At 46.8% G+C, this 24,773-nt stretch overlaps 1 protein-coding gene across 5 annotated transcripts in view; it reads left to right on the top strand.

The window, feature by feature from the left end:
* The first annotated feature begins 5,256 nt into the window (after positions 1-5,256).
* LOC119175652 (nucleolysin TIAR) overlaps positions 5,257-24,773 on the top strand; it is a 153,010-nt gene continuing 133,493 nt past the window's right edge. For 3 of the 5 annotated variants that reach the window (XM_037426577.2, XM_037426573.2, XM_037426575.2), the window contains exons 1-2: positions 5,426-5,475; positions 5,597-5,693. In XM_037426577.2, the coding sequence (XP_037282474.1) occupies positions 5,426-5,475; positions 5,597-5,693 (147 nt within the window). Of the gene's footprint in view, positions 5,369-5,425; positions 5,476-5,596; positions 5,694-24,773 lie in introns of those variants that run through there. The other 2 variants (XM_037426578.2, XM_037426574.2) reach the window with 1 other exon arrangement.

Here is a 24,773-nt window from a genome sequence, read left to right on the forward strand (position 1 = left end):
TTTTGTCAACAGCCTGGCTTTTACGTTCCCGCTGGATGAAAACACACCTGAAGAGAAATAGAGCATTACAAAACGCTTCGGCATATGTGCCTTAACAGTGCAAAAAATATATTACCAATGATTTGTGTCCATTTCCCCACAAATGGTTGGAACATTATGACAAGCCCATGGTCAGCTTTGCGGTGTCTTTCATTGGCATCGGTAAACTTGCCGAGGTCGACAAAGCCTTCAATATTGCTGGACGACTGCAAGTCCAGATGAGCAGAGAGTTTCATTTCATCCACTACTATGCCCCCATGCCTCTCCATTTCATCCATGTCTTTAACTTTTTTCTTCAGACAGCTCAGGAGTTTGGTATTAAACCCATAAGCAGCAGCGAATCCCTGTAGATAAAAACATTAGGAACCATCTCTATACTGCACACCATATGCAATCACATACCTTGATGTATTTTTGAAGGCAAGCACGGCTTGGCAGGACAAGAATTCTGTGTGCTCTAAGATGCTCATACAGTCGTGCACTTTTCATTCTGAGGATGATGCACTCAAGGAGCCATTCTTTATTGTAGTTATATCCGCGCAAGGACCTTCGTTTGGCAGCGTCAAAACAAGCCTGCACCGCAGCCCGTTGCTTTTTTGGAAGAAGTTTCAGCTGAAATAATTAAGAAGCTATTAGTAATGAATCTATAACAACTTAATGGGACAGTGTACCTTTTCCTCTAACACAGATGCAATGATTTGTGAAGTCTTTTCTCGCATCTTCTTCAGGGCATCCTGCAAGGTAAGCAGCTTCATTTTCTTTTTCTTCAACGTACGAACAGCCCATTTCAGTCGTTGTGCAGCTGTTCTTGCAAGTGGCCGCTTAGTCTTTTTTTTTTTTAGACGGAGCAGACGAGCCTTCAGAAGGTTTCTGCATTTTCTGCAGGCAGTACAACGTCCAGATGAGCCATCTGTAAAGTGTACCATAATCGGTGGATAAGTCTAACCAAAGCAGGGACAGGTATCTACAGGCTCAAATAAAATATTTTAGGCAGGGTTTGCGCAACTGCGATATCTCATAATACCTTGTAGCGAAATCGATGAGGAACCATCGCAAGAAAGGGAGAAGACACGATTTTGAGATAGCTTCGCCTTGCTTTCCAAATTCAGTGGTTGGAACTCTTCCATTGTCCCAATTCCTACGCAGGGTGTCAATGTGTCTGCATACTTGAGAAGATCCTGTGCTTGGCTCACTGTCTGACAGCCACTTTTTTTGAATAGGAACCCGTTCAGAAAGATGCTGCACTGAGCAGCTGCTCCTTCCTCAGCTTCAAACAACACTATCTTGTTGTGAATAACAGGAGGTGTTAAATCTCTGTCCAATTTAGCGGTCTGGTAGCATAATGCATTCGTTTGCTCGAACTTCTGCATCGACCACAACTCGCTAGGACGGTGAAGCATAGCACTTAAGGAATGCAGCTGTTCGGTCAACATGACGTTCTGTTCTGAAACGATCACGTCATGGTCAATCGCTGAGCCTTCTTCGACATTGTCGTGGTTCACACTAATTCTTTTACTCGAAACAGCACTTTCAGCCACGCTTTTCCGTCTCTTTCTCTCCTTGGGCAGAGCTTTCGTCAAGTATTTAGGCAAATTAGGAAAAATCGTCGGCACGGCGTCATTTGTTAAGGTCGGCACAGCGCGCGGCATGTATACATCTTCACCATTAATCCTATGTTTGAACGTACGCACGACAAATCTGTGAAAAAGAAAAGAGAAAAGGACAGCCAATTGGTTATGTTGCAATGCAGCATGTGACACGTGGAACGCAAGTAAGCAAAATTGGTCTCTTGCTCGGGTGTGCGAACACCGTGCCTTCTATTTTTTGTACATACCTTGGGTCGAAGTGCTTCTCGCACACTGCGGAGTTCTCGTCAAGCTGTTTGTCCGCTCTTGGAATAGCACGAATCCATTTGTCGAACAGCACACTACACGTGGGAGCTCGGAAAAGGGAAACTTTCTCTCCTGAAGAATTATAATATCCAGTGTTGCAGCCAGGCACAAAGCACCAACGTTGCGTCTTCTTTTTTGTCGTTGACATCTTCGGACATTTCAGAGAGACTCAACGCAATCACCGATCGACGACATACTTGTAAGACAGTGCGACTGCTAACGAAAAAAATTATGGCGCGACTGAAGCAAACCCAGCGAAGTGCGCCGCTCACTACCCGCGCCGCTGCCATCAGCGCCCCTAGCGGCATCGGCGCGCCGAAGGACCCTCTCCGCCAAGCGAAAGGCGCCCCGCTCATCACACCTCCCCATTCTAGCCACCCTAGCATCGCCCCGGCCGCGCCTTGGAAGGAGGCGTGCTCGTATTTCATTACGCCGCGGGGCGGCGCGCAAGTCACCACCGAGATCGGTCGAAAGCACTCGCCAGCCGCTAGCGCGGCACTTTTCAGAGTCGCTTGCTCGTGTGCTCGCAAGTCGCAACGTTTGTGCTGTGCCTAGTTCGATTTGTTCGCGATCAATAATTGCCAATGTGACCATGCCACAGCGCTGCGTAAGACTGCTTTGCACCTGGAAGCAATGTGAGATATGCTTCGGCCCGCAAACAAGGGAAGAAAGCGTCTCTCTTCTCTGCTCCCGCCGATAATGAACGGCGCAAGGCCTGAGAGCGTGCGATTCCTCGCGCTGACAAACCACTGGAAAATAACTGCGTTGTGTGCGAAGCTTATTTTGATGAAAGATTCATCGTCCGTAGTTACAAGCATGTTATCAACGGGTTCTTAGCAACTTGGGGAAAAGCTGTACCTAAGGAGGGTGGGTTCCTGAGTGAACCTACTGCCGAAGGACTCCGCTTCACTCAAACCAGTACCGTTTCTATCCTGCATATATGTCTGGAAAACATTCTGCTATAAATACTTGATGACGTCTTGCCTCTGCCAAGGCGCGCTTAAAATCTTTTTGTTATTCTGAAGCGAATGTCTGGCTCAAATGATCACCCTACGCCGACACAGTTTTTGATCTCTGTGAATTGCCTCAGTTTTTACAGTTTGGCACAGTCACTCTGCCGTAGAAACATACCTTCTTGAGTTCTGAGCAGCCCTCTAAGTCCGAGCATCCACAATAATTCAATAAAAACTGCACAATAAGCTGGATGAGCTGCAAGATGTGGGGCACCCCAATGAGGTTCATGAAATGATTGTTGCTTGCAAAGCCTCCCTTGACCACACTGATCTCATTGGACGCAAAAGTGACTCCCGGATCACTTATTACGTCAGTGGCTATGTGGCCCGGAAGATGGTGAAAAAGACGAAGTGCAACGAATGTAGCAGGTTTTTGCTTCACTCTGAGAATTCCAGCTTGCTTCCGGCAAAATCATGGCTTACACGTCATATAGACAAACCTGGTCAAAGCTATGGAAGATGCATTCACCTATCGCTTTAACTTCAACAAGTTGAAAAGTGACAGCATGACAGACGTTATCTCTTGCCTGTCTGAGAAGAGGTTAAATATGGTCGGCTGTGAACACCACAAGCTGGAAGTGACAAATCAGATAATTAGATTCTTTACACTAACCAGAATACATTTTATCGTTGCTGAAAAAAATGCGTCTAATCAAAAAAAGAGAGAGAAATAAAATTGTTGAAGCTGAGACGTATGACTTAATATAACGTTAACTCAGCCAACAAGGCTTTATTTTATGTTATTGTGCATTACTCACACTGTGTTGTTTCTTGTGGTTTTACTATTGTCTTGTTCACTTTGTTGCAAATCTCCCATTAACAACGGTGATGTCACCGTCTGGCTGTGTTTCACATATGCAGAAATCAGTTCTTTCGTAAAACTGCATGGTGTATGACTGTATCTATGTTTGCCAATTTCATCATCGTATATTTACTGTTCTATTTAGTTGCCTTATTCACTTGCTTTAGCTGAGTTTCGTATAACTTGCAGTTCTCTCCAACCTTAATGCATATGTTGTGTTCATTTTTCATGTTGTTTTTCGATTTCGTGAAAATAAATGTCTTGCTTGTAAAATTAGGCGTTGATTGCGCAAGTCATAAAAATAACAGTTGCCGATACCTCTACCTCCATTGAGACGTCACGGAGAACCCTGTGGCATCAAAGTGAAACTGCACGGACTTTGTTTTGTTGTCAAGCCCACGGCAAGTCATTTTTCGTAGCTGATGTACTACGAAATGAATTAAAAACACTAGTTTCCAGTGCCAATACACGCTTCGCAGCGCACCGCTAGAATTGTGACAGGTAGATTTTGTTATAGTCCGCAGGGTAGCGTGAAATATTTGCAACAAAAAACGACTGCTACACGGAAGCGAGGAGAGGTATCGTGAAAGCGACCGCAGCGTCGCCGCATCCAGATGAATTCTCGCTCGCTCTCCGGCGCGTCGAGGCTGACACCATTCCATGGCTGACACCTATCCTTCTAGCCAGCGTATCGCGGGCATGCGGGCATAGAGTTTCTCAGAACTCTATGCATGTGGGCCCTCCGTGTGCGGGCCCAACACCTCCTAGACTTCTCTTGCCTGCCGGATTATCAACGGTCACTTAGAAAACGGCGGTCGTCAGAACTACGGTAGTGGCGCTACTCAAGTAGGGTTGTCTTCAAATAGGTTTTTACGTTTTTGGAGCTAATATTCAACAATAATAACGTTAACAGTTTAAAAAAAGCGTGTACGTGATTAAAAATTAACCATACTAAAGTGACACTGTCATTCAATAAACAACTTTTTCAATACAAGGCATAGTCTTTGAAGTTATTAGCAAACGCCAAAATTGCCGATCTTAAAACCTGAGTAAAAAGACCTTTATTCCTACGTAGGCAGCGCCTTCATAGATGACAAGTGTTTTGTGCTTATTCGGCAGGCAAAGGAAATTTAGGAGGCATTGGCGGGCCTCGGCCAACGCCTCCTCTAGAAAGATGCCTGAGAAATGGCTCGCGCTTTCAGTGGAGCTGGTCTGCCTTCAGCTTTAAACGAGCTCCGCGCGGTGGCACTCGTGACCGACACTAACATCATGGTGACGGGCGGTACCAGCTAAGCGTTATTCATCTGCGGCCCACAGGGTCCGTCGAGAGTTGTTCACACGAAGGAAGGAAAGGTGGTTGTTCAAGACCTGCAAATGTGCACCACTGTTTCGGAGGCTATGCAAAGTGTTGCGTTGTTGCACCGTCCGCCACAGGTGACGCTAGCGACCGAGAACATTTTCAAAATAAAGAAGAGAAAGGGAGTGGCAGCTGTTTTTTTCTCATGCGGCAGGCATCTTCCTAGAGGAGGTGTTGCCTCGGCGTTGACCTTCCCAGCATGCGTAGCGCGGCGCATGCGCTTTGGTTATAGGTTTAGTCGACGGACGCCATAATGGCAAACAAGGTAGTGATATTCTGCTTAATTTAGACCTTGTACGCCTGATCGGCTCTGTTTAATGACATGTTCTCTGACTTCCAGGACCAGGGTAATGACTGTCAGCCACGTACACTGTGAGTACTTGGAGATAGCGTGCATTTTCATGTCCGGCGTTGCAGCACCGCCGGCGTTCGGTCATTTGCCGCTGATCTCCATGTGTTATTCAACGTGTCGCTTCCTTCCCAAAACTTGTAGTTACGTGGGAAACCTCGACACAGCGGTGACGGAGGAGCTTCTCGTAGCTGTGTTCGGACAGATGGGGCAAGTAAAAGGCTGCAAGATTATTCACGAGGTAAGTTAGTGCATCGGTTTTGTTTAATATATTTCCACCTGTGTAGCTTTGTTAGCTAGTGGCGTTAACCCTAACGAAAGGGGCGATCGCCGAATACTGCGACTTGCTATACGATGCTCGTGCATGTTTCGTTGCTGTCCTTGGAACCGTCTCACTGCGTTCGTTTACGAGCAGTGGTGGGAGCGCCGTGTACTTGATGTCCGATAATGACACTCGGTCACTTAGCTGACGATTCTAGGCCTAACAATTATGAATTACAAGCTCGAAAAACTGTTCGAGCTTGCCCCCCAGAACCACCGATCATAGTCTGTGTTGTATTTCAGTGCGATTACTTCTGCATGGTGACTAAAAGCGCATTTCACATGGAGTGTCGTGTGGGAGCGCGCTTGTGCGATTATTGACTTGTCAACTGCCGGCGACGTGTGTGAAGTTGCGTGCATGATTGTGACAGCTGGCACATTTATTGCGTTTCTTTAACATTGTCGTGTCAGTTATGCTATCGCGTTGAATTTTGTTAGGCACCCTTGCTTGCTTCTAGTTGTGCTGCGTCGTTGCTGATAAGTGCAGCCGGGTGCTATTTTTAGAGACTTCGGGACAATAAGGTGACTAAATTTCGCCAATTCATTCCAGTATGCTTTAATATGGGGGAAATATTGGGCTCGGTTGCAGGTGTATCAAACATGACCTGTGAATTGACAGTTCATGTTAGGTAACACCGCATGGATACCATACGTTGATTGTGCAGCCTTGTTGAGTGTGCCGTTCATTCAATGCATGTCTGTAGTGTAGTAAGTTATAGTCATGTGGGAAAGTAGCGTTTTTCTGGTCGTGCCATGTTTTCTTTTTTCAGAAGTTTGAATGCATTTTTGAAGCAGCTTCATCTTGCTTGCATATTTGTAGTTTGTGTGTAATCACATTCTTCTTTTCATCATTAGTTTGTAGTACATGTCAACATATATGGAAGCTGGTGTTGGTCATGCGAAAAACCAGCTCGGCCATTCCATCAGATATGGCACATAAGATTTGTTCATGTATGGACATTGTTTATGAAGCATGCCAGTGTGCACATAACCAGAGTTATTGAATCATATAAGTTGAGAAACTCCCCATTGACTCTATGTATCAAAGTATGGACTAGAATTACTGTGATTGATTAATATGAGCGGTTTAACATCCCAAAGCCACCTAATGATTATGAGAGACTTCGTATTGGAGGGCTCTGGAAATTTCAACCACCTGGGGTTCTTGAACGTGCACACAATTCTGAGCACATGGGCCTACATCATTTCCGCCTCCGTCAAAAATGCAGTCCCCGCAGCCAGTATTCGATACCGCAATTCGCGGGTCAGCAGCCGAGTGCCTTAGCCACTTGACCACCGCGGCGGGGCCGAGAGTTACTGTATATGCAACCCAAAGGTAGCAGAGTTGTGCCACTGTTTTCCGGGCGCCCCTCGCTCCGCCTGCTGTAGTTCAGCGCCCCTATTCGCCTAGTGCCATCACGTGGTCATGGTCTCGGACAGATTTCGGACAGATCAAGCGTGGTTGACATCGGCTATTATTCTCACCGCTGTAGTGAAGTAGAATATACTTACCGCGCTTCTTTGTTATTGAAACCATGTTGCCTTTTAGTTGCGAGAAATGTGGTAGCAAGTGCATTATTCTGTTTAATTCTATCACGTACAGCTCATGTGATCAGACGTGGGTGTTACTATAGAAATATGTGTTCACTGAGGAAGGAATAAACGCTCAGCTTTTTTTTGTTTTTATTCATGGCACTGCTAAACTTGCTTTATATGCATAACCCACAGATGCAGTGAATATGTTATACATGCAGAGTTGCCCCGCCGCGGTGGTCTAGTGGCTAAGGGGTACTCGGCTGCTGACCCGGCGCGGGTTCGAATCCCGGCTGCGGCGGCTGCATTTCCGATGGAGGCGGAAATGTTGTAGGCCCGTGTGCTCAGATTTGGGTGCACGTTAAAGAACCCCAGGTGGTCTAAATTTCCGGAGCCCTCCACTACGGCGTCTCTCATAATCATATAGTGGTTTCGGGACGTTAAACCCCACATATCAATCAATCAATCAACATGCAGAGTTGGTCAGCGTGTGTTGGCTGCATACGTCCAAATTGGTCTGACCAGTAAAATGCCAAAAATAAAGGAAGAAAAACTATAACTATTCGAATCGGCGAGGTATGGCATCTAGCGCATGAATTTAATGCAGCTTTCAAACCTTAAGCGGGAAGATTGTCTGACACGACAGGGCTGTTGAACTACGATTCACATCAGCTGCCGTGAGCCGCGATTGTCATACGAGCGTAATATGTGAAGCGTGCGTAACATAGGCGTCGCCCGGCCACACTCGATCGCTATCCAGCTCGACTCATTTGGCTTCCTCACACAGTTAACGAATGAGCTCAACATGACGAAAAAATTGCATTGCTACTCGATAGTGATCAAAAGTGCAAATTAATTTTATATCTGTAAATGCTAAAAACAGTGGAATAGAAGATGAAGCTAATGTGTGACCAAATAAAATAAAGGGACATATAATAAAAATTATATGTCCCTGGTGTAACAAGCCAGCGTACTTGTTTTATTATTACATACCAAGAACGTAAGCATAAAAATCGAGGCTTCTAGGCGTGACTGGAGCAACCGAGTTTTGATCATACCTTCATAAAGAATAGGAAGGAAAAAAAAAAATAATAAAGCAATGCTAGTGCTTTGAAGCACGAGTGCTGCTTCTACACGAGTGGTGAGTGGCTTTCCTGCAATACATCTGAACCCAAGTTGGCGTATTGGCGCAACTCTGCTACTTAAAGGTAGCATATACAGTAACTCTAATCCGGGCGTATTATTGGCCTCCCCTGTTCAGAGTGAGCATATTGTCGCGCGACCTGTGCATCTGTACGGCCACTATTAAACACATTATTTGCGTCTTGTGTTGCCGCTCTCAGGTGGCACGGCAGTCAGTTAACTTCGGAAAAAATTGGGCTAACTGCGTGTCCGGATTTTGGAATGCAGTTTCACATTTAGTAACTCTGCACGCAACTAATAGGGGCCTCAACTATGCCCTTGTTATACATTTGAATATCACACAGTCTGTAGGCATATATTTATTTAGTGAATACTGCCGACTTCTATGCGAAGTCGTAGGCAGGAGTGGGTGACAGATACACTTGATTGGACATTTTCCAGGGCAAGAAAACAACAGAAGCTTAAAACAGAAAAAATATGTCGGGGGGGGGGAAATATAGAAGAAAAACGGGGATTTACAAACATTGAAGTCAATGCAGCGCTTCAGAATGAGCAGGTTTTGTGGATAAAAAAAAAGGCGAAAAAAAACACATCGACACAATCGACGAAGCGTGATACAATTGAGCTAGCGCTGAACATAGGAAAGTAATACAACTCGGACACACACAAGAGAGATTAAATATATGTGTTATATTTATGGACATGTTGCCAGTGAAGGACCTAGTCGAGCCAATTTTGCGGCTCTTGTCTTGCACAGGCACGAAATAATGTTTCACAGCTGCATAGTGAATGTCGGGCTATTTTCTAGGTGTAGAGCCTGTGTTATGCCTTCTGCTAGGATTATGCAAGCAAGATGCATGGCCCCCAATTGAACCAGAAGTGTGTGTCTGGAGTGTGCAGAACAGAGTATTAATTTGGCACTGTTTGTAAAAAGCACTAGGTGTGTGTGTGCATTGCAATCAGAGGTGCCATTTGAAGTCTGCTATTTTTAAGCAGCCTCGATTATACCTAATGGCCTGAAATTGCGAGATCAAATCCCAGCCGCAGCGGCCGCATTTTCCATATAGGCAAAAATGCTTGAGGCATGTGTATGTGAACTCAGGTGCATGTTCTACCCCTGTCACACTGTCATTCTGTGCAGCAAATGCCATTTATTCGTTACATTAATGTCATTAATTCAGAAAAAATGGCCGAAAGTTCTTGAAGGTAACCACAAAATGGAATAAAAGGCAAGATGTTTACTTTAAGACTTGCGGGAAGTCGCCTCACTTAAAAAGGCTCATAGAAATTTTATATCTCGGAATATATGGCCACTAGACGATCCAAGCAAGTAGCCACAGCCGATAGAATAAACATAAACAACACGGCTGATATGGCAAAGCCACTGAATGATGCCAAGCTGCAGCAAGTAATGCGTTTAGTTATTGTGATATGAAAAATTTACATAAGCCAGATAACTTGGATCATGAGGTTAAAAAAAAATATCCTCTTGATGCCATCGCTGAAGATGCACACGTGCATAGAAGCGTTGGCTTGTTTACATTATGGCCGAAAGCCAGACGCCACTGAGGTGGAGAGCAAAAACATTTTGCCACAGCCTGACCTTCTAAAATGGGGGATACCTTCAAAAAGCAACATTAATGGCGTGTTTCCATGAATGGAGGTCCAATTGAGAATGCCGTCATTAAGTTGTCCCTGGGATAGAGAGTATACATTTGGTTCGGCTACGATGGCAAATGTGTTTCTCGAACTCATTCGATTGCCTAAATAATTCAATTCTAATGACATATATATTGGTGTAGCAGCCATATAATGTCATTAGATGCGAATGTCATTTCATTTAAATGATATTAAAACGTCCAGTGTGACAGGGAGGTAGTTTCCAGAGCCTCCCACAACGGTGTCTCTCGTAATCATATCGAGGTTTCGGGACTCCAACTACTATTAAATCCTGTTCAACCCTACGGCAAAAGGCATGATGTGACAAGATTTGGAGGCTTGTTCTGACCGAGATAAAAACTTGAAGGTGTCACTAAATATGAAGAATGCACACCTGTTGTTCTAATGAAATGCTTTATTGAATACATATGCAGTCACTGTTTTTATTTACCCGCGTCTGGCGAATAAAAACTGTGAATTGCTGCTTATGTGTGAACGCAGTAAAAAGGCAGTTAAATTTTTTGTATAAGTCTTGTTATTGTTGCTTGCTTGGATGTTTGTATAAAGCCTTATGTAATGATCTTCGTGTTTGAAGTTGGTCTAATACAGCAAGTGAACAGCCTCGAACATAGCGGAAAGTGTCTAGTAATATGAAAGTTTGAGTGTGGAATGTTGACATTTTTCACTGATGGCGCATTCACAGGCTTACTTTTTTGGGGATTGTGTTCCTTTAGACATTTTGTTCAAAACAAACAAATTTGTGCGTGAAGTGTCGGGTTGAGCGCTATAATCTCTCACTGAATGCGAAGCATTTCTCAGTGAACTTCAGCAACTTTGGCTCTATTTATCTATAACTAACTAGCCCCCTATCACTTTTAGCTCTCTTGGCCGTTTTTATTATGGTATCTATACCGAAATTTGTATGGCATAACATAACTGTATGACGAGCATAGGTGACTAGTCATAACAGGAAGATCATATGAATGTCATGATTTTCATTTCATAGTCTTGCTACTTTTGCAGTGGTTTGGTTCGCATGAAATATTGCAAAATTGGTATGGTATGACATGACTGCATGGCGAAAACATGTGACAGACCCTAACGTGTAAAACATGACATGCATGTCGTGTAAGCCATGACTCTACGCCACGCTTACATGCGCTCGCGATCGTTCCACTAGCTTTACATATACCAAATTTGCTATTACAGGATGTGAATGGATAACAAAGGTATATGACCTGTGCTAACATGATTATCATGAGATGCGTGTCATGTGAGAACATGACGTGTCATGCTCATAATGCGCTCACAGCCATTTCGGTAGCATTATATATATACCAAATTTGGTATTACGTTACTTGAATGAACGATGAAGGCAAATGACCCGTCCAAACATGATAATCATCACATTTGTGTCATGTGAGAATATGACATGATTCACTCATGATAAGCTCGCGGCCGTATCGCTTGCGTCACATATTCGCAATGTTCATAGACTTCCGCCGTCTAGCGGAATTCAGGAGTGTCCTCTAGAGGAGGATCAGTAGGCAGACGCTCCCAACACTCCCTTGTTCGGCGGTGTTAGCAAGGAACAAACACAAACCACTTTGTATGTTACGTGCATCAGCGGAAATACCGAACCGTCTGTGACATGATAAATGTGATTCGTTCTTGCGATATGCAATGTTTTCGTGAAAATACGTGACAACTTGGCTTTCGATTATATAGCCCACAGAGTACACGTATCAGCTTCGCAAGATTTTCTGCAGCCACGTTGGGTAGTTAAATGTTATCGTATGACCTTTGCAGTTGAAACTCTCCGTGTTTGATGTGCGTATAGCATTCGTCAGTGCTTTTGTAGTGCATGAATCCCATAACATTCATTGTACGTGGAAAGTAGTGCAGGCTCACGATGTGCGCTTCCCAACTTCGGCCTGCGGTGCGTCGCTTGTTTTTATTGCGATGGAATTTATGGACACACTGGGCTGGATTCTGCTGCAGGCGTCGACGTGGGCGTCAGCATCGGTGTCATGCATCGTATATGCATACGTATCTATATATATATGAAAATGCAAGAAAGAAAGGAATTTCCGAAAAAAAGACACACACGACGACTATCGTGCTTTCAGCATTATCAGCAAGATGGCGCAGTGAGCACGCGGCGGCTCTCATCTTTCACGCATACTTTGGCCCGCTTAGAGAATAAAGGGTGTACGCTGGATCGCGCATCCTTATCTTGCAGAGGGGAGAATCGTACGTCTTGGCTAGCCTTTGAGTTTCGTCGGAACGATTCTGTTGTAGTTACCGGGTGCACAAAGGTCACAGACGAAATGCTGGGTCTGGCGAACACTCAATGTCACGCTCGACGGTACAGATTCAGAGCGCGTGCTGGATCCGGCGATCTCTGACACGCTCAATGCATTCGCGGCTCCAGGTACACACTGTTTGTCAGATTATGGACTGGTGGCAGCCGACAGCACAGTTTCGCCGGCGCAAGCATCTGAAATTCCGCAGGAAAGCGGAATTTCAATTCTCGTAGAATACACATAACGTGTTTCCGCGCTCCGAACTAGCGCACCGTCTTCGTTGCCGGCATCACGCACATCAACAAAAACAAAGGGCACAGAACTTGTGTGAAAAGAAAAAAAAAAAGAGAAACTGCTCGAAAATACAGCGTAAGGCAAAATGCGGCCTGTAAGCAAAAGTCTATCGAAGCGGACGGAGCATAGAGCAACAGCGACACGAGCGCGCCGGACGTGCCATCCATCTCCAGGAGGGACCGCCCCCGCTTCCAGCGCAGCAGCCGATGGCGGGCGCACTTTCACCCGCGAGATATGAATGAGCTGCTCTGGCTAATCGGCGCTCTGCATCGCATCTTGTAGAAACGCGGATAGCATCTGAATCACGCCGTTGACGCGATTTTGAAACGCGGCAAACGAGAGAGAAAGAGTTCACGGTCAAAACAAGACGAAGATGGCCACGTACGGCCGCATGGTCTCGGAATGGCGCGCGTGCGAAGTTTGGTTTGATTTTGGTTTTTGCGTGTGTTTTGGGCGCTGTGACGGCCTCAAAAATAGCATATTTTTAGCACTTCGGGGTTGAATTAGGCATTGATATTCACAGAATAGGTAGTTTGTGACATACAACCTGAAAATATGGTTTTTCAAAAACGGGCTTTTTCGCAATTTTTCGGTTTTTAAGAGCTGCGATCCCCTTTATTAAATGAGAGACACACGCTTTTGTTTTTCTCGCTAAAGTGACCTGGCTCAGTACACTTGCGTCAAGGCACAGGTGGCTTGTAACCATGGTCTAGTGAATGATTTGACGTTCCAGGTACCCTTCATTCGATTTATCAAAGCTGTGGGTGAGCCAACCACTTCTAAGTTTGTCTTGTGTGCACTCTACCGCAATCGAACGTGTCTCGTGCCATGATGTTTTTACGTGCGAGTTTGCAAGCGCTATTAAACCCGCCTTTTCAACTAGCTCGACTCGTAAAACATCGCACTCGTATTGAATTCATGAGTTACTTCGACTTTAGCGTTTACAGATAGTATATAACTTTTGATTATCTTACCTTTGCGCCCATAGCGACGCAGTACTGTGACTTTTCAGCAAAAGTTCGTGAACAAACCCACTAGTCAAGCATCCAACGATTTCTTGGTTGAGTCGTTCATGCGTCACAAAACTTGTCGTATATGCACCAAGCAGTCCTTTATGTCTCAGAGTTCCACCTTCGAAACAAATCTGGTGCCAAACGCAGCCTCCTTGCTCGTCGAAATGAGTGGGTCAACACACTGCAGCAAGCCACTTTGTCCGTGTATCGCTCTTTGGCATCCAATTTCTCGGCGTACACGCTCAAGTGAATCGAGCACACATCGCCCATGGTTGCAGTAGCTTCACAAAAGGTAAATCTCATACCTTCTAAATCCAAATAAGATAAAACAAGAGTAACGTGCTCTCAGTAACTTGTGTGCACCTGTTGGAACCGCCGGACTCAACTGCCGCTGGCCGCCGGTATGGAGGCCTTCAAAATGGTGGCCATGCGGTTGCCAGCACAGCTGGCGCACTTTTTTCGCTGCCGCGCCCACCAAGTTGACGTCACGTGAATACAACCTATACCAAATTTGGTTTTACGTGACGCGAACGAGCGACAAAGATAAATGACGCGTCCAAACATGATGATGATATTGATGTCATCTAAGAACGTGACTACATACCATACTCATGATGCGCTTGCAGCCGTTTTGCTCGCATCGCACATACCGAATTCGGTATTACGTGACATGAATGGACAAAAAACACAATGCCAGGTGCAGACATGATAATCATGACATGAAAGTCATGTACGGCATAATTTGTCTGCCTCGTAACATTGTGCCCATTTTAAAGTTACATATCAACCTTTCTCATTTGTGCTTCGCATGTCATCGATTCTCACTGTACGTGAGATCTGCCAATTTTTTTGCTATTGAGACCAAATCTATCAGTGAGTGCCAATAAACAATCAATTTGCCATAAATAGTCTGCTTTTGGTTTTCGTTTTAAATTTGAAACAAAAAAAATCACTTTCGTTTGATATATGGGAGCTAGCTAACGAAATTTCTGCCAACCTTTAGTTTAAGGACAAGTGCAAATCATTCTAGAAACTTGAACTTATAGAGCTTGAAGGGGCCTTCCAACACTGCTCACGCCCCCATTTTTTTTACTTGCAGGTTGCATATACTTAAGAGTGAAAAAAAGGGGGGCACACAGTCCAGAGTTCTTCAGCTCAGAAAATCCAAAATACAATGGAAAAAGCCCACCCTCAACACTCTTTTCCTGGCGTCACATAATGACTTGCCATTTGTCAGTGATGTAGCAAGGTGCCACCATAGTCCTGCAATACTTTTACCAGTTACAAAAATTCGCCGTCACGCTATGGGGAGCTTGGTATGGCACGGAAAGCTGCTGTGCCGCTCTGCCATTTTCAGGAGGTTGCGCTTCTCCGGCTCCTTTGTTTGATTTCGCAGAGACCACACGTGGGGCTGGCGCGAGTTGCAAAGTTGCACATGTACTGTACAGTATCTGTGATAACTTTTTGGTTAAGGGCCAAGTTCAGGTATTCTACATTTGAAGCTGATGTTCACATGACGATTCCGTTCATGTGCTAGATACTGGGGGGCCGTTTAAAGGCACCACTGAAAAGGCTTTTGTTTTCACGCCAAGTGTCCATGGAAACTATGAGAACTTAGAATGAGCTATAACATGGCAAAAAGCCAATGATTTCAGCATTAAAGTATGGGAGTGTCTAAAGCACTGTGTTTCATCAGACATCACCCATATGCACGATTTCACCATAAGTGGTGACACCGTATTTTTGCCAAAAGACAAGCCATTCCTGAGGCTTAACGCCATTTCTCGTGTGTTCGATGGCCTGCCAGAGTACTTCACGAATGTGAAGTCATGACTACTGGCAGTTTGAAAACCAGTGAAACAACCTCCAAAGCCATCGCGGGCAAGAGGGATTTCTAGCTGCATGAACGAGTCATTAGCTACTTATTGCAACAATGAGAAAACGAAGATGATGGTAGATTTTTGTGTTAGATTTTCTTGAAGGAGCACTGACATTCAATTTAAGAATTGAGATGTGCCTTTCATTTGATTGCTCGGTATGCATAGGTCCTTTTGGCCAAATTTTAATTGGGTCAGTCATTGGCGAGTTATTTTATTTCGACTGCAAACAGTGCAGGAGAGCTCAAAGGAGAATGTAGTGCAATGCAACATCGACACTAGTACTATATGTTCGGTGTGGTATATTTCATAAATATCATTTTGAGTGACGGATATGCTAGTAGTGATTACGTCTACGATCAGAGTATTCTTATTGTGGTGCCGCCTGGCGCTGAAGCCAGGAAACACACTCACTCGTCATGTCTGGTCTTTGTCGCACCGCTTTAAATGATTTCATGAAAAACCAAGATGCAAACAGCCCATAAATGATTGGCGAAAGAAAAGAGCACGATTCAACGTGTGCTAGTTATAGTTAGTTCGCGTGTCGGGAAACCATTGTGAGAGTCGGTCGTCTGGTTTGAAGCGCGGAAAAAGGGTGTCTTTTCATTACATGTATGTTGCACGCCAACACGATCATAAGCCATTGAATTGGAGTAGCATATAGACAGATATTGTCGCTAACAAATAACACAAAGGTAACATTATCAGTGAATTTCGGCTCGTATGTAGACTTCTTTGCGTCTGCATAATACTGAGTGGTTCACTGCAGCTGCCACTATGAGAGGCCGGATAGGTGGGGCTAGAGAACCTGGCAAGCAGGGAACTTATTCTACTTCTCTGGTGGTGCGCATTCCCTATACCGATATCACATTGACCCCTTTGCATATACCTGAATGCTGTATATATAGCTAATTATATAGCTATATATACAGCAATATAGCTAACCAATATAGCTAATTTAGACGCACGAGCGAGCATGGCCGAAGCGTGCACCCTCAGGCACATCATTGTTGCCCGGAATGGTGTCAATTTTGGAATCACTATTCTGCAAAGGTTTGATGAAGCAAAAATGATTCACGACGTTGCAAATCGTAATTATTCCTAGCTCCAGGCTGTTGTATTCAACCCTAGTCGACGTTTTGTACGACGATGGCGGCAACACAGGTGACAAGGAATGATGAGTGTGTGTGCCTAGCAGACGAAATGCTTGAGGAGCCGCTGAGCCAGACGTCACTCTCCTTTGTGGAAAAGTGGTCAGCTGTGGCGCCACTGGTAGCGCTCCCAAAGCCAAATATGGCGGGATTGCTGGTTATTTTGAATCGTGCTAGATACCAGTGATATTTATTCTTCTCTTAGTTGCGCTACAGCACCCAAATCGCTGCTGAGAGTCCGCTAGGGGGCCAGGCAAGGCTGGTGTGCCTCGCATGGACTCCGTATTCTATGAAGTTTTTGTTGAACCAAGACTGCTTTTTTGGTGCCAACAGTGGTCTCTCTTGAACTTCAGCAAGTTGCCGACGCTGCTGGTTAGTGCCTCAAACCTCTTTGTTCTTGAGGAGCTTTGCAAACTTCAACTCTTGCTGAGCGGGGGAACGCCGCCTCGTCAGCCCTAACGCCACCGGCGTCGGGCTCGCGCTTCGACGCGCGTGCATAAGTTCATTCGGCAACGCAATGGCATACAAGGTGAATGGCACGGATTTACCTGCCACAGAATTCAACCCAGAAGAATGGAGTGTAGTCCTGAATCCCCGATAACGCTCACCTCGACAGCAGTCAAAAGAAACTGAAGGAACGCAGTCAAGTAAAGCGGCGTCAGCTGCCGAAACGCCAGCACGCAAAACTGAATCACCGCCCAGTGTTTCCTCAAAGCTCGACGACACAGCTGTGGCGCGTCCTCGCTTAAAACGACTGCCACGGTTGCCACTCGATGACTTCAAGATTGTCTTTCGTCCGAGTGCGGGCATAGATTTGGCCCAATACAACGATAGAGAGTTACGAGCGGCTGTAGTCGCCAACAGCGGACTGCACTCTGTGATTGCCGACGAAGATCTTGTGTGTACTAATCTGGCCAAGAATATTTTCACCGTGTCCACTCCTTGTGCCGACCGAGTTGCCAAATGTGCAAAAATACGAGTACTACGTGGTAAAAACTGGGATTTCATGCATACATAGCTCCCACGGACGGGGCACGGGCGGGGATCATCTACTGCGCTTGGAATGGTGAATCACCTCAGGACTTGCTTCAAGAATTACGTTGGGCGAATCCCCTTTTACCAATAGTCCAAGCAAGCAAGGGACATGGGGCGTACCTCACGCTCAGTGCTCATTCACTTCATGGCAGAGGAGCTTCCTCCGTCAGTCAAAATGTTTGGCATCCTCTACGCCGTTTTCAACTTTCAACCGAAGGTGGAAGCGTGCCTAAACTGCAGACAAGTCGGCCAGCGACGAGATGTATGTCCTTTGCCAAATCGCCTCACTTGCTCAAGCTGCGAACAGAAACACCCGGAGGACTATCCCTGTACCCCGCAGTGCGTCATCTGTGGGGATGCTCACAAGACGGGTGACAGGGCATGCAAGCAACGCTTCCAGCGTGGCTTCAGCAGTCTCTCTCGGCCATGACAAAGGCCGCAACAAGAGCACCAGCAGGAGCAGCCCGAGCTCCAGCTCGAGAAGGAGTTATTTTCAAGCATCGACGATAGAAATCATAGCAGTAGAAGCAAGAGTCCTGGACGAAACCGTGGCAGCAAAGGCAAGAGCCCTGGACGAAGTGCATCACAAAGCCGCGACTTCAGCACCAAACTCGAAAAGGTGAGCTGGGCAAAGCGAGCCTCCTGCTCCTGTTGTATGCTCTCTGACGCTGAAGAAAATTCTAAAACTCAGGAGACTATCGAACGTCTAATGCGAGAGAATCAAGAGTGTGGTGTACACGTATCCCGAAGGAGTACGGCCACCAGCGTGGGTCCGGTCTTAGCGAGTCGCAGGGCACGCGTTAACCGTCGCCGTGGCGAGAACACGATACTGTTCAAAGTAGCAACACTTATTGTGGCAACACCAAACGCAGTACAGCCCGTTGCAAAGGCGCGACGGGAAAGGAAATAGGCTTATCCACACCACGGGCACATTAGTACTACACAGGGTGCCACGAGCACGTCTCCGCGGTAAAGGTGATCCACGGAGACACCGGGACCAAGGCCCGGTTGCTCGAGCGAGGGCAAAGGCGCTCGCGTTGGCTTCGGAGGGAGACTGGTCGGCGTAGCTAGGCCACGCACTAGGACACCGTAGCGCCCTTCGGCTGTGCGTACGCAGTGGGGCAACAAAAGGTGAGCGTTCGCCTCGGGCGCGAGGCGCCGTCAGCGAAGTTCGACGAGCCCCGAGCGACGGGAGTCGACCGACATCTCACAGTTTGCATTCCCGGAGAGTATCTGTCTGCCTGCTCCTGACGCAGCGCGCGAAAACCTCCGGGGAGACTTCGCGCGCGGTGCCACAGTCAACATCCGCTACCGGGTGAGGGGTTAAACGTCACTCCTCTTCCCGAGCGCGGCAGACAGCAAAGGAGGGGAGACATGTCGGGACCCGAGAACGGCAGAAAAGGCTGCAAAGCCCGCGCAAAGGCAGCGGGTAGCCTCAATTCCCACATCCCCCTCTCCTAAATTTGCGCTTTATCGCTCTTCAAAAAGCAGCCGGATGTCACCCATGCAGTTAAAATGACACTGTTATGAGCGACAGCTAACCTCAGTTCAGCCCTGTAACTGCTGCTAAAAATGATGGCAAAGGAGAAACAAAAACATTAATAACAAAATAAATACATGACACTATATGACACTATAAAAATAACTACGGAAGGGAGCTCAGGACAGTGGTAGTAGTGTTCGTGGTGCTGAAGCAGGATAGCGTCCACCGCTCGGAGGGGCGTGATAATGTTCGCTGGGTGCGAGGTCAGATGTACGGGAGGGGGCTCTCTGATAGCTCGTTGCTGCTCTTGATAAGCCGCGAGTCTGACGAACGAACGCTCCTTGCTGCTCTTGATAAGCCGCGAGTCTGACGAACGAACGCTGCCTCGGTTGTGGTTTGGAGGCCCCGCATTTCTGGCTCGATGACTGAGCTGGGACGTTGCGGGAAGCAGGGCCTCTCCATGATCAGGGAGGCCAAACCAGAATTGACTGCGAGGCGCCCTGGCGTTGTTCGGCAGCATATAGCTGCTTTCAGCTGGCCTGGTGGGAGCCATGGTGCCACCATGGCTCCCACCAGGTGGGAGCCATGGTGGGAAAGGCAGCAGGGCTTCTTTGACGACGGCCGAGAGCAGAGCACAGCCAGACTGTCTGACGTCAGTGGGTCAATGCCCCCTCCCCCAGCACCTCCAGTGTCCGCGTCGATGGGGTGGGGGGGGAGCCATGACTCACTCTTCACGGGCACGCACTTACACACACACACACACACACACACGCCGCCGACGGCTGTGCAAGCGTAGGCGCAAAGCGTCCTTCGTCTCTCTCTCCCGGCAAGCACTGACACTCAAGGTCACACACAGCTCCCTTCGCGGTAGACGAAATGAACACGAGAAAAAAGTAAAAACAGAGCAAAATGACACTCAACATCTGGCCAAAAGAAAACATAAAACACAAATAACACTTAATATTAGACAAAAGAAACAAAATACACCTGAACACTTAAAAAAAGAAACACTGGCAGCAGACTGGGCCGAGTCGACTTCGTTACGAGAAAAGGCCCTAAAAAAGGTAACCTATACTGAGGCTAGACAGTAAACTGAGGGCCTCTGGTTGCGGAGAAGTCCGGCGCGAAATCACAAAGGTGACCGCTTTCTCAGATTATACCGGTGCGGGGTCCGAATGCAGTCCGCCGCTCCGGGTGTGCCCCGTTGCTTGCGCGAAGTGCCGCAAGGCTCTGGCGCGAGCTCGTCAGACCATGAGACAAAGGGTTTCAGGTCTGCGATATGGGTACGGCTGAGTTTTCCCGTATAGGGATCTTTCAGCAAGTACGCGAGTGGAGTGCAAGCTTTCTTCACTCGGTACGGACCAAGCCACTTAGGAGCGAGCGAGGTTGAGAACCCCTTACTGGCATCGCTAAGAGCGTGGTTACGCTTCAGGACAAAATCGCCCACCTCAAAAATTAGGTCGCGATGCTTGCGGTCATATTGGGCCTTCTGCTGAGCCCTGGCCGACGCCAAACTTTGCCTTGCTTTGCAGAAAGCTCGACAAAGCCTGTCCCGAAGTGTCGACGCGTAAGCAGAGCAGTCTGCCGGCGTCTCCTCGTCCTCGAGCTGGAATCGAGTGACGCTGGTCACCGGATTTGCCAACTCCCTTCCAAAATTTAAGAAGGCGGGAGAGAAACCAGTTGGGCGGCTCTCGGATGTTCAAATAGAGAACGCGAGCTCACTCAAATGGTCTGCCCAGTCCCTTTGACTTTCGGCAAAGGCCGCCAACATCTGCTTGAGCGTACGCTTGACGCGCTCCGTCAAATTGGACTGGGGATGGTAGGGTGAAGTGGTGCAGTGATCAATTCCGAGGGAACGGCGAAAACCTCTCGGGAGACTCCGCGCACGGCGCCAGTCAACATCCGCTACCGGGTGAGGGGGGTTAAACGTCACTCTCCCCCAGTGCGGCAGACAGTACAGGAGGGTAGACATGTCGGGACATGAGAACGGCAGAAAAGGCGGCAAAGCCCTCGCAAAGGCAGCGGGCTAGCCTCAATTCCCACAAGAGTTAAAGCAACAGTTGGCTCTGGTGCTGGAACGTTTAAGTACACTTACAGCTGCCCCACCCGCGTCTTCTCCACCCCTATCCATCTCCCCCTCTGTCATAGAGGTTGATATGGCAGCAGAGTCGGGGACCGATATTATAGATTCCTCTCCACAGCCAGCAAAAAAGAAAAGGACAGAGCCACCCGAGTCATCGGAGGATGATTTTAAAAGCACCAGTAAAAAAAATTCAGAAAGAACACCGGGAACTCAAACAAAAGGTTGATTTAGGCTTTACGCAAATTGCTGAATGCTTCAATAAGATAGAAAGTATTCTAGATGTGTTAGTTGCTCGGCTCGAATCTCTCCCACAATTTCAACCCTCTCCAATGCCTTCGCAGCCATAACCCCCTCCTGCACCCTTGCCTCATCTTCACCTTCTTCACTGTGCATATGGCAATGGAATTGACGTGGATTAAGAAACAAGAGAGCCTCTCACTTTATATACTGCGGTCTACATGGGCCCCTGATGTCATCTCTGTACAGGAGCCTTTAAAAGCTTGCAAACTCCTCGGCTATCAGGCTGTACATTCGCATCCTAGCTCGCCATGGGCTACCACATATATACGGAGAAATATCTTGTTTATAGAGCATGATCTTTCCGATCTTTACAGTGACTGCCTTCTTGAACTTCACCCACGTCGTACAGGAAAGGCACTTATTTTATTTTGAATATTTATTCTCATTCTAGAGATGGCCTCACTGCTGTTTTTGAAGCAATCGATAGGGCCATCCAAATAGCAAACTCTGCTCCCATAGTTGTAACGGGTGACTTTAATGCCCCGCACGTAGATTGGGGTTACAGGAGAACACTCGGAAGGGCACCAGCCTTTTTCAATACATTCAGCCAAACAGGTGCACTCTAGTCACTGACTGCATGCTACCTACACGAATTGGCAACAGTGTGAGCAGAGATACCACCCCTGACCTTAATTTCTCTAAAAATGTGCGACAAGCTAACTGGACACTCGGTGGGGTCAACCTCGGCAGTGATCATTACATCCTAACAATTACACTGTTCCATGCCAATTTTCGTCCACTGTCTCATTTAAAACCTATTGTTGACTGGGACAAATTTCGCGAAATCGGAGACCGAAACCCGAAAAAAGAGATTCAAGACTACAAAGACTGGGCGTCTCAGCTTAAACAGGATGTAGCTCTTAGCGAAAAAGTAGCCTCAGCAGCACTTATCCGTGATCCAGTAGACAGCAGGCTACTCCACCTATGGGGGGCGCGTATCAGAGCTTGGAGAAACGATGGCTCAAGCAAAAATATAATCGCAAACTAAAACGCAAAATGTCACACACTCCAGCTTGTAACTGAACAAGCGGCCGAACTTTCATCGCAGCAATGGAACCAGATATGTTGTCGACAATACTCTACATATGAAGAACTCTTGCTCCTTGCTTCGCCATATGTTAGACCCATGCTCCTCGCAATGTGAAAGTAATAAGCGAATTACGAAACTCTTGTTTGAAGTAGAAAAATGAGGGCAATACGTTGAAGCTACGTATTTCCCTGGCCCAAGGCAAGAATCGTTACCTGCCTACAATGGAGCTCCCAATGCAGACTTCGATGCACCAATTGCAGAGGCGGAAATTTGGGCTGCTCTAAGCAACCTTCGCACCACATCTGCTCCAGGACTAGACGGAATTACTAACAAGACACTCCGAAATTTAGACTCCAAGTCAGTGGCAGCTCTTACCGATTACATGAATCAACAATGGGAGCAGGGCATGCTGCCCCAGGAATGGAACTCAGCTAAGGTGATTTTCATACCCAAACATAATAAGCCGTTAGACCTTAGTAATTTGAGACCGATCTCTCTTACCTCATGTACAGGAAAATTGATGGAGCATGTAATTCTCAATCGTCTTAATCGCTACATGGAACAAGAAAAACTGTTTCCCTCCACCATGTACGGTTTCCGAGCGGTACTCTCCACTCAGGATGTCATGCTGCAGCTTAAGGAGGGCGTGCTAAATCCTACTTTTCCACACATCACCAGAGCCATCCTTGCATTGGACCTGACTAAGGTTTTTGATAATGTTTCTCACTCCTCAATTTCACAATCTCTTAGTGAACTAAACGTAGGCTCTCGCATGCACAGGTATGTCTCTGCCTTTCTGAGCAATAGGTCCGGCTGCCTACAGTTCGGCACTTTCAAAACCGATCCCTTCACGCTAGGTAGCAAGGGAACGCCCCAGGGATCGGTTTTGTCCCCGTTCCTTTTTAACGTTACTCTCATACCGCTAGCGCGGGAACTTGCCAAACTTTCTTTCATCAATCACTCCTTGTACGTGGATGACATCACCATCTGGGTCAATGCTGGCAACCATGGTGAAATCGAATCGAAGCTTCAGTTGGCCGCTGCATTGTTGTTAAACACGCCAACAATATTGGGCTCACCTGCTCGGCGGCTACATCAGAACTCCTAGTAATTGACTTTAAAAAGCAAGATACATGTCACATTCAAGTCATGCTTGATGACACCCCTATTCGCAGGGTCAATAAAATCAATATTTTAGGCCTTACTATTTCCGACAATGGTTCGAACGCTGACATCATAAAGTTAATTCGCACCTCAGTTCATAATACAGCTTCCCTCATTAAGCGCATATCCAATCGTCATCGCGGCATGAGGGAAGCAGACACACGCCGCCTCATACAGGCCTTTTGCCTATGCAGAATTATATATTCTATCCCCTACCTCTGTCTCTCACTTACGGAGATCGAGCAACTTAACAGACTCATTCGTATTGCCTATAAAACTGCGCTCCATCTCCCTAAATCAACAGCCACGGATAAACTACTTCAACTTGGGGTGCACAACACTCTGGGAGAGCTTGTAGAGGCCCATCTTTTCAGCCAATATCAAAGACTATTACTCACAGAAACAAGACAGGTAATCCTGCGCTGACTTAGAATCAACGTTCCTGGTCACACCACGGCCACGCACACAGTTCCCGTCACTGTTAGCAGCAACCTGTTAATCCCACCACTCCCCAAAAATACTCACCCAGAACATAATCGGGCGCGACGGGAAGCTCGAGCCAAGTCCCTTCAGAAGCGCTTCCCTCCTAATTCTCCCGCAGTCTATGTAGACGCGGCTGAATATGTAGATCATCGAGCTTTCGCGATAGCAGTCTTAGATGGATTTCAAAAACTGGTCACTAGTGCGTCCCTTCCAAATTCGACAGAATCCCTGGACGCAGAGGAGGCGGCAATTGCTTTAGCCATTGTTCACTCCTCCGCTGAGTATATTTTTTCTGATTCAAAAACTGCAATTCGTAACTTCACCACTTTCCGAATTCATTCTCCAGCTGCTAAAATTCTTGAATCATCTCTTTCGCCTGATCGCCTCATCACCCTCCTCTAGGTCCCTGCGCACTGTGGACACCCAGGCAACACGGCCGCTCACAC

Source organism: Rhipicephalus microplus, chromosome X (genome assembly GCF_043290135.1).
Source record: "Rhipicephalus microplus isolate Deutch F79 chromosome X, USDA_Rmic, whole genome shotgun sequence".
Lineage (NCBI taxonomy): Eukaryota > Metazoa > Arthropoda > Arachnida > Ixodida > Ixodidae > Rhipicephalus > Rhipicephalus microplus.